This window comes from Loxodonta africana, chromosome 14, assembly GCF_030014295.1.
Source record: "Loxodonta africana isolate mLoxAfr1 chromosome 14, mLoxAfr1.hap2, whole genome shotgun sequence".
NCBI classification, from domain to species: Eukaryota; Metazoa; Chordata; class Mammalia; order Proboscidea; family Elephantidae; genus Loxodonta; species Loxodonta africana.
Genome location: NC_087355.1, coordinates 54,979,482 through 54,990,395, shown reverse-complemented (window position 1 = coordinate 54,990,395; position 10,914 = coordinate 54,979,482). Strand labels below are relative to the sequence as shown.

Genomic DNA, 10,914 nt, shown 5'->3' with positions numbered 1-10,914 from the left:
TTATATACAAGCTGCTCCATTTCCCTGTGAGATGGTTGATTGTCTTACCTGATTGATCGGTAAGGTGCACTATGAAGATTATCCTACAAAGATACCAGTGTTGGAATCTGAAAAATATGCCTATTTTCTTTTACTTGTAATATGACTAAATATAAATGTGTTTACAAAAGAAAAAAATCATGTTTACCATAGAGATTCCAAATATTGGATATTTTTCAACATAAAACTAGAATTTGTAGAGATTTTATCCTTTGAACTAAAAATCCAACCCCAGAATTAAACTTGCCATTATGTAAAACTTGGAAATCCTTGCTAGCACAGAGGAGGTTATGTAGAGTACCACCATCTGGTTCTGATCATGTTGGATACTTGAGATTTCACAAAGTGAGATACACTAAAAACCAAGCACAATACTGATGCAGAACAAAATTATAACTAAACCCTACTTCTGAAAGAGATTTCTTAAATTCTGGAATAAGTTAATGAATTTAGACTTACACAACTTAATAAGGATTAGAAGGTGATTTTAGTAATTGTTCTAATTTTTCGCCGAATATTTATTATCATGGTAGTACTAAAACATGAAGAAGATGACACACATATACACAAAGACACACAAGTTTCACTTGTGAATATTGATGTAAAAGCTTAAATAAATTATTCAAAAGAATCATATACCATAATCAAGTTCAGTTCATGTAAACATACAAAGATGAGTCAGTATAGGAAATTTTTTATTAATTTACCATATTAACAAGTCAAAAGAAAAACCATATGATTTAGATAGATGTTTTAAAGCATTTTGATAAAAAGACAATGAATGGTCTTTCCTGAATTTAAAATAAAAATAAAGTTCTTCATAAAAATGGAATTTGAAATATGGTTTTTAAAATCTGGATAAAAGAGGGAAACTAAAATTATGGACTGTAAACTAACCGGACTGAGAGCTCTTGATATAAAACTGGTTGAAGATGGTGACATAAAGGCATTTTTACTTCACGCCTGTTCCTTGAAACCCACCTAAGTCAGCAAAGGCCGTAGGAGATAGAGGATTCGATCCTAGCTCCTAGCTCCCTTAGGATACTTGACGCCAAGGACTAGGGTTTTGCTCAAGAAAGAAGCTGACAAAAAAACTGTCACTAACCAATGTCTGAACTTATAAGGGACTGCGGGCTTTTAGAAAGGTGGGAGGACACACTCTAATAAATATGAATTTAAGTCACTATGAGGTAGAATCAACTCAGCCACACACTACCACCACCAGCTCCATGACAGGAGCAACAGTCTGGTGCTGGAGTGGAGATTCAGTTAAAAGCAACTGCAGAACAGACACAGCGGGGGACCATAGAGGGAGGAAGGGTGAAAAAGAAAGAGAACCAAAAAATCTGCAACCTACAACCCAAGATTCCAGAATGTGGAAAATCTAGTGCTAAAACCGTCAACAAAATCAAGTTGGAACACGAATTTACACCAGATAATGTAAACTTTATTATGTGAGGGGTTCTTTCATAGCTATATTATACCATGGACATTTTTGGTAGTCTGGTAAAACCTACGGACCCTTTCCCAGAATGAAGTTTTTAAAGTCATAAAATACATTGTAATGTTACAAAGGGAACCAATTACATTGAAATATAGCTATCAGATATTTTTAAATATTTATAGTATGGCAGATATGCATATTAATACATGAATGAGATCAAGTGATGATTCCAATAAGTACTGGAATTTCAGAGTAGTAGTTTTGAGCGTAAATAAAATTCTTATATACATGAAACAACTGAAATGTAAGATGAAAATATGTGATATGAGATATGTGATTCCTGTTGGTGACAGGTACTGTAAATACTATTATGGTTTGTTGCTTATCTTCATAATCGAAAGAAATACTAATTTTCAATTAGAGATTAGTGAAAATAAAGTTGTGATTTTTTTTTTCTACCTGATTTGAGAAGAGAATAGAAACACTGAATACTCTGGGCTGGGCTTTGTTAGAAAAAGAGTGTTTTAGTGTTTGAATTAAAACATCTAAAGGTAACTATTAAAAAAATACAATAGTCTCGAGTATGTAGTAGACGAAAAGGAACTTTAAAAAAAACTATTAATACAAAAAAGAATACCTTCCCCCTCTTTGTGAAATTATTTTAAAAAAAAAAGATATTAAATAAACTGCACAAATGGATTAACTCATCTGTCCTTTAAAATCAGAAGATCTGATTGGGTTTCTTAATTGGTTAGTTGGTTTATACAGTCCCCCTATAAAGGGCTTATAAGGACACACCTAGAATAAAATCAACTCAGAAAGTCTAAAATGGGGGTAGAAAAACGTTACCCTGTTGTAATGTTACTTTAGTTAATAACAGTGCATTGATACTGGTTCAGCAGTTATAACAAATGTACCATAGAAATACAAGATGTTAATAATGGGTGCAGTGTGTGGGGCGGGGGGGGATATGGGAACTTTCGGTACTTAATGTACAATTTACCTGTAAACCCAAAACTGCTCTAGAAACTGAAGTATTTTTAAAAAAAGCTTTGGGAATTGTGGTCAAGGGTAAGCTAGTATAGGTAGGTAACATCAGATATAATTGAATTTAAGGTACAAAATATTAGTAACAAATGGGATAATCACTGAGAAGAAACAGTAATGGTAAACTTCATGTACCTAATACATCGTAAAATATATGCAGAACAAAAAGTAGGAAATTACCAAGAAAGTTTGACTAATTCACAATCATAGTGGGAGTTTTTGAACACATCTTTAATCAAAATTTAAAAGATTAAACAGACAAAAAACGAGTAGAGATATTGAAGATTTGATAAAATTAAGACTTCCTTTCATAGGAGCATGCATTGTGTATATGTGTTTTTTTTCTATTTCAGTGAATAGAGAGTACACATTCTTTCCAAAGACGTACAACATCTATTAAAAAATTATACACTAAATCACAAAGGAAGTCTGAATGTGTGTAAAAGACTGCTTCCTTCAGATTGTATTCTCAGGCCACATACAGTGAAATTAGAGACCAACGATAAAAAAGCTGAGGAAAAAATAGCAACAAAGCCTAGACGTGTGTAAACATATTTCTAAATAACTCCTGCATTAAAGAGGGAATCACAGTGGAAATCAGAATATTTTTTAAATCACTATAGTAAAAGTTGCCATTGAGTCAATTTCAACTCATAAGGACCCTATAGGACAGAGTGGAACTGCCTGATTGGGTTTCTAAGAAGTGGCTAGTGGATTCGAACTACCTACCTCTTGGTTAGCAGCCCAAGCTCTTAACCCTGGTGGCACAGTGGTTAAGGGCTCTGGCACACTATGGCTGCTAACTAGAATATCAGCACTTCAAATCCACCAGCCGCTCCTTGGAAACCCTATGGAGCCGTTCTACCCTGTCCTGTAGGGTCACTATGAGTCAGAATTGACTTGAGGGCAATGAGTTTGGGTTTTTGGTTTTTATAGTGAAAGTATTACATGTTAAAACTTTTGGGAGACATTGAAAGTGAGTACTTAGAGAAACGTTGACAATTTTAAATGCGTTGATTTAAAAATTAGTAAGATAGAAAATAAATAACCTAAACATTTAACTCAAGAGTTTAGATGAACTACAGAGTAAATCTTAGAGGAAAAAATAAGATTCAGTAAAACAGAAAACTGGGTCTCTAAAAAACTGGGAAAATAGGCAAATCTTAAGTTAAGACTGGTGAAGAAAAAAAGATTCAAGTAAAAAAAAAAATGAACAAAGAAATCTATAATTATAAATACAATAATAGAGATTTTAAAGAAAATATTATGAACAGCTTTATGTTAATGCTTTTATAAATTAGATAAAATGCATTATTTTATAAAAAATGTGTATTACCAAAATTGATTCTAGAAGAATTTGCAAACATTACATTAGTAGCCATTAAAGAAATTGAATCAGTATTCAAAAAAGGATTCTAGACCCAGAGAGTTCTACAGAAAAGTTTTACCCAGTGAATAGATAAGGACTATATTTAACCTAATAAAATGATGTCTCTTTAAAAAAAAAACAAAAAGCAATGTTGAAGTTAGTGTCAGGACAAGAGAAGAGCTTGTGCTTTCACTGCTTGTACTAGAAGTCCTATTCAGTGTAATAAGATAGCAAATAGAAATTTGTGATATAAAAAGTAGAAAGGAAGAGACAAAAACTCTCCTTAAAGTGCCAATAATATGTTTATATAAAAAAATTCAAGCAAATTTCAAGACCTCATATATGAAAATTTTTTTAATTGTAAGAAATTTTGTACAGCTTTATATTAATCAATTTTAATATCAAAATAAATGAGTAATTTTTAAGAAAATTTAAATGATCAAAACTGACTCACAAGAAGTTTAGGAAAAGCCAATTCAACCAAAAAACATGGATAAATTGAAAATCTCTATTCTAAATTTATATTCTAAAGAGGCACAAGGCACAGGTATGTAAACAATGACTGTGTTACGTGAACTGTTATGAAGCATAAAAAAGAAAAACTAATTCTGTTTATGAGTATATTAAAAAATCCTAAATGAAATATTAGCAAACTGAATCCGGTAGTGTATATGTGAATAAAAAAAAAAAATAGGTATTGATTATTTCTCATGTTCTGGACAAGGTCCCTGTTCTCATGATGTTTAAACATTTTAGTGGGTTAAAACTATATTCCTTAGGTTGAATAGGACTGGCCTTCTATAAATATCAATTATCAACTTTGGATTAAAATTAAAAAAAAAAAAAGTTGGCACTGGAGATTAACCAGAAGCAGGCAAAAACCAGAGGGGATTCAGTCCATGAAAGGAGGAAACCACGCTGATGAGTGTATGTTTCTTTCATGTCTGCTCCCTAAAGATTCTGCCCAGGCCCCCGTTCTAGGGGAGTCCTTATCTCCCCTAGAACCCAAGCAGAAAGCCACAGTCTTGTCAGCCTGAAGTGTCAGAGAATGGAAGTGAGGCTGTCTTAGTGACCGGAAATTGAAGAGGCAGGTCCTGGAAGAGAGAGAGCTACAGAGTAGGGAGGGCCTACCTCTGTATATAAATTCTCCTCAAATCCTTGGCTGACCTCTGAACTGTGCATGCTTAAGGGAGACTCCAAGGAAGTCAGTGGAAAGTAGCAGCAGAACCCAGTAGAAAGCAGGAAGGCTAAAAAAAACTAAGAATTTCAACCACTGGGCACAATAACAGAGGCAGAGTTTGGAGTTTAAATCTTGTCCATCACAGGGAAGATATGTTTGGAGTTTACATCTTGCTCAGTTAGAGGGCTTGGTAAATACCTTGGGATTTTTATTGAAAACCCAGAAGAATCATGGTTTACAAGTAAAGACAATGTCCAAAGGTTAAGACTCACCCTAAGGGCAAAGCCAAAACAAACCTTCTCTACCAAAGTGTAAACTAAATCCCCCTAAGTTCAAAGTGATTAGGCAGTAATTTAACTGGATGATGGAACAAAATTTAATATTTTCAGAGGAAAATAACCAAATCTAGACTCTCTAGAACAAGTGTTGGCAAGCTAAAGCTATGGCCACAGGCTACAAGCTAAGCATGGTTTTTACATTTTTTAAGGCTTGTTAAAAACAAGGAAGAATAAATATATAGCAGAGACCCTGTGTAGCCTACAAAGCTTAAAACATTATCTAGTCTTTTTATACAAAGTTTTCTGAACCAGTTTCTAGAACATAGCCTTCACGATGTCAGTATACAGTCAAAAGGGAACCTCCTCAAATTAATAAATGGCGTTTATAAAACACCGAATGCTAACATCATATGTAATGCTTTCCCCCAGAGATCAGGAACAGGACAAGGGTATCTACTCTCAACCCGATCTATTCAACGTGTAGTGATGGTCCTAGCCAGTGTAATAAGGCAAGAAAAATAAATAAAAGGCATCCAGATTGGAAAGAAACAAAACTGCCTTTATTCACAAATGATATGATTATTAAAAAAAAAAAAGTTGCTGTCAGGTTGATTCCGACTCATAGCGATCCCATAGGACGGGGTAGAACTGCTCCACAGCGTTTCTAAGGAGCAGCTGGTGGATTCCAGCTGCCAACCTTTTGGTTAGCAGCCACCAGGGCCCTGTATTATTATGATTATAGGAATTGACAAATTGGTTCTGAAATTTATATAGAAAAGTAAAGGACCTAGAATAACCAAAACAATCTTGAAAAAGAAAAACGAACTTGAAGGATTCGTGCAATCTGATTTAATGACATATTTTAAAGCTACAATAATCAAACAGTGTAGTGTTGTGAAAGATACAATTAATAGATTAAAGAACTGAAAAGAGCCCAGAAATAGACCCACACATGGTATGGTCAGTTTATTTTCCACAGTGGCTCCAAGGCAGCTCAGTGAACAGAAAAAAGTTATTTCAACAACTGGTGCTAGAATAACTAGGGAAATATAAGGAGGAAAAAAAAAATGAATCTCAACCCCTACCTAAGAGCACACCAAAAATTAATGTAATATGAATTATAGATATAAATGTAAAAGCTGAAACTATGAAGTTTTAGTAGAAGACATTGGAGAATATCTTTTTGATCATGGAGTAGGCAGAGGTACTTTAGAATGCTAAAAGCACTAAACATAAAGGAACAGTAAATTGGACTTCATCAAAACTAAAATTTAAAACTTCTGGTCACTAAAAATAACTTTAAGAAAATGAAAAGACAAGCCACAGACTAGGGGAAATATTAGCAAAACATATCTAACAAAGGACTTGTTATCCAGAATATAAAAAGAATTTTTATAACTCAAGAAGACAACCCAGTATTTAAAAATGGGCAAAAGACACTTATAGTAGGTATAAGAATGGTCAGTAAGCTCATGAAAAAATTCTCAGCATTAATCTTCAGAGGAATGTACATACAACCACAATGAGAGATTCCATTTCACACCCACCGATGGCTAAAATTAAAAAGACTGACACACCAACTATTGGGGAGAATGTGGATGTGGGTGGATGTACATGTATCTTACATCACAGGCATGGACCCAAATAGGTGTCTGTCTATAATATATAAAGAGCTCTTAAATAAGAAATTTTTTAATAGACAAAGGATGCAACAAATTCACAGTAAGATACAGAAATAGCCAATAAGCATAGGAAAAAGTGTTTCAATCTCAGTAATTAAGGAAATGTAAAATAGAACAGTGATAAATCTTTTCTATCTGCATAATTGACAACAGATTTTTTAAAAATTAGAATATCATATTTTGCCAAAGGCGTGGTACTTTGATACGCTTCTGGTGGAATTGTGAACTAGTATAACCAGTGTCTTAAATTTAAAGTGAAATTGTGTCTTTTGACTTAGCAATTCTACTTCTAAAAATGTCTGTCCTAGAGAAATACTTGCTCATATATATGTATACAGAGAGATACATGTTTCAGAATTCTTTAAAGTGTTATTCATAGTAGTGAAAAACTGGAAACCATTGTCTTATCAGCCTTTGTTACACTTATTCAGAATCTTTAAAGAAACATCATGGTGTAAAATTTGTAGACTTCGTTATCGCTTAGTTAAGACAGAGGCAAGAAAATAAAGTCAGACCCCTTCTTGGTGCTGCCTGTTCAGATTGAGGAAAATGACATTTTGGTTTCTCCTTTTTTATAAGCAGTATTTAATTTTGTACGTGCATTTATTTATTTGATTTTTTGCCTTTTACTCAAGCCCTTATTTTATGAACTATAAGATGTAATGTTTGGGTATAAGATGATTTATGTGAAAATGTATTCCAAAACTCAGGGCTTTCTATGGAAAAGTTGTTGTTCATTTTTTACTTTGCTCAGATATGTGCTAGTTTCTTTCCTGGAAAAGTAAACTATAATATTTACATTAAGCAAGCAGATGAACAAATCTAATCCAATCTAAAAGAAAGCTGTATGTATACTTCAGTTCATCAGATTTATAGAGTGGTGTTTCTGGCTCAAAACCAGAATAATTTAGGATGTTCTGAATTAAAAGTGGTCTTTCTTAAGTATACACAACATATATTCCCTCTCACTCTCTCACCGTTTATTGTACAGAGTTTCCGAAAAGATCATTGTGCTTTGCATTATTTGAAACTCAGGAATCAGAAAACAAAGAGAAGTTTCTGAGCAGTTAAGCATTATAACGAGACTAAAATCCAGTGAACCAGTGTAATAAGTGATGTGTCTGATTAGTAAGATGTGACCAAATAAAAACCTTGTTTTAAAGGGAAAAACTTGTTGAAAGAGACAGATAAATTGTGGTGTGACCATTGCGTAGCGAAAGGAACAAATAGATGCCCACGTCCACTTGGCTGGAAGCAAGTTGCAGAATAACATCTAAGGTGCGCTTCCTTTTATATAGAGGAAGTCACGTGTGCTGTAAGTGAATTCATGGCCAGCCGTCTGGCAGGATAAGCAACATGATTAGTAGTTACTCCCGGTCCAGGGAGTAATCTAAGGGAAGGTTTTAAAGAAGGTCTTTTACTTATCACGCTATAAATGTTTGTATTATTTGAATTTTTACAATGAGCCTATTGATATATTACTTTTGATATTAAAAAAAGAACTCAGCATACCTTAAAACCAGCAGCATCCAGACGATCCTTCATGGTGAAAGGCTAGGAACGTTCCCATGAAGAAGAAAAAAGTTGCCCGCTGTCCCCTTTTTAGCATTTTTCTGGAATCTGGTATTATTTATGAAATGTAAGTATTGTTCTTGAATCTGGGAAAGAGATGCAGATATTAGGAAAAAAGAAGCACTGTTATCATTTGTGAATGATAAGGTCGTGTGCCTGGAAAACCCAGGAGAATCAGTTAAGGTACGCGGTGTTATAATAATGCCCTTGGTTATGCTGTATTGTTAAAGTTTTTTTTTTTTTTTCAAAATTATTTTTAATAGCCTTTTCTGACATTTTATTTATAGTTTTCAGGACTTTGATATTCAAGGGTCCAGAAGATGCAGTTTAGACTGGTTGACGATAGAAACATACAAGAATATTGAAAGTTACAGAGCTTGTGGTTCCACAATTCCACCGCCGTATATTTCTTCACAAGACCACGTCTGGATCAGGTTCCATTCGGATGACAACATATCTAGAAAAGGCTTCAGACTGGCATATTTTTCAGGTGTGTTTTTAAATAATAAGAAAGTCAGCTTAATTCTATAGTATTAACTGCTTAGCCACTTTGGGGCTAGTTTTCTTAACATTGTCCATTTGATTGTGGCTCAGTCATCAAAGGAGATGAGACCGAGCACCTAGAAGCTAAACGTTCAGTTGCCATAGACCTTGGTTTCAAAAACATGTTTCCTTTAATCCTAATATGATTGCTGCTGTTGTTGTTAGGTGCTGCCAAGTCAGTTCTGACTCATAGTGACCCCATGTACAACAGAACAAAACACTGCCCAGCCCTGAGCCACCGTTACAATCGTTGTTATGCTTGAGCTCATTGTTGGAGCCACTGTGTCAATCCACCTCGTTGAGGGCCTTCCTCTTCCGCTGACCCTGTACTCTGCCGAGCATGATGTCCTTCTCCAGGGAGTGGTCCCTCCTGACAACATGTCCAAAGTATGTAAGACACAGTCTCGGCATCCTTGCCTCTAAGGAGCATTCTGGCTGTACTTCTTCTAAGACAGATTTGTTCGCTCTTTTGGCAGTCCATGGTATATTCAATATCCTTTGCCAGCACCACAATTCAAAGGCGTCAATTCTTCTTCAGTCTCCCTTATTCACTCTCCAGCTTTCACATGCATATGATGCGATTGAAAATACCATGGCTTGGGTCAGGTGCACCTTAGTCTTTAAGGTGACATCTTTGCTCTTCAACTCTTTAAAGAGGTCCTTTGCAGCAGATTTACCCAATGCAATGGGTCTCTTGATTTCTTGACTGCTGCTTCCATGGCTGTTGATTGTGGATCCAAGTAAAATGAAATCCTTGACAACTTCAGTCTTTTCTCTGTTTATCATGATGTTGCTCATTGGTCCAGTTGTGAGGATTTTTGTTTTCTTCATGTTGAGGTGCAATCCGTACTGAAGGCTGTGGTCTTTGATCTTCATTAGTAAGTGCTTCAAGTCCTCTTCACTTTCATCAAGCAAGATTGTGTCATCTGCATAACGCAGGTTGTTAATGAATCTTCCTCCGATCCTGATGCCCCGTTCTTCTTCATATAGTTCAGCTTCTCGTATTATTTGTTCAGCATACAGATTAAATAGGTATGGTGAAAGAATACAACCCAGACGCACACCTTTCCTGACTTTAAACCAATCAGTATCCCCTTGTTCTGTCTGAGCAACTGCCTCTTGATCTATGTAAAGTTTCCTCCTGAGCACAATTAAGTGTTCTGGAATTCCCATTCTTCGTAATGTTATCCATAGTTTGTTATGATCCACACAGTCGAATGCCTTCGAATAGTCAATAAAACACAGGTAAACATCCTTATGGTATTCTCTGCTTTCAGCCAGGATCCATCTGACATCAGCAATGATATCCCCAGTTCCACGCCCTCTTCTGAATCCAGCCTGAATTTCTGAAAGCTCCCTGTCAATATACTGCTGCAGCCATTTTTGAATGATCTTCAGGAGAATTTTGGTTGTGTGTGATATTAATGATATTGTTCTATAATTTCCATATTTGGTTGGATCACCTTTCTTGGGAATAGGCATAAATATGGATCTGTTCCAGTCAGTTGGCCAGGAAGCTGTCTTCCATATTTCTTGGCATAGACGAGTGAGCACCTCCAGCACTGCATCTGCTTGTTGAAACATCTCAATTGATATTCAGTCAATTTCAGGAGCCTTGTTTTTTTGCCAGTGCCTTCAGAGCAGTTTGGATATCTTCCTTCAGTATCATAGGTTCGTGATCATATGCCACCTCTTGAAATGGCTGAACATCGACTAATTCTTATTGGTATAATGACTCTATGTATTCCTTCCATCTTCTT

The 10,914-nt window shown here is 35.1% G+C and overlaps 1 protein-coding gene across 3 annotated transcripts in view; it reads left to right on the top strand.

The window, feature by feature from the left end:
- The window catches only part of LRP12 (LDL receptor related protein 12), a 69,574-nt gene that overhangs the window by 49,247 nt on the left and 9,413 nt on the right, over positions 1–10,914 (top strand). For all 3 annotated transcript variants that reach the window (XM_064267991.1, XM_064267989.1, XM_064267990.1), the window contains one exon: positions 8,899–9,101. In XM_064267991.1, coding sequence (XP_064124061.1) covers positions 8,899–9,101 — 203 coding nt within the window. The remainder of the gene's footprint in view (positions 1–8,898; positions 9,102–10,914) is intronic.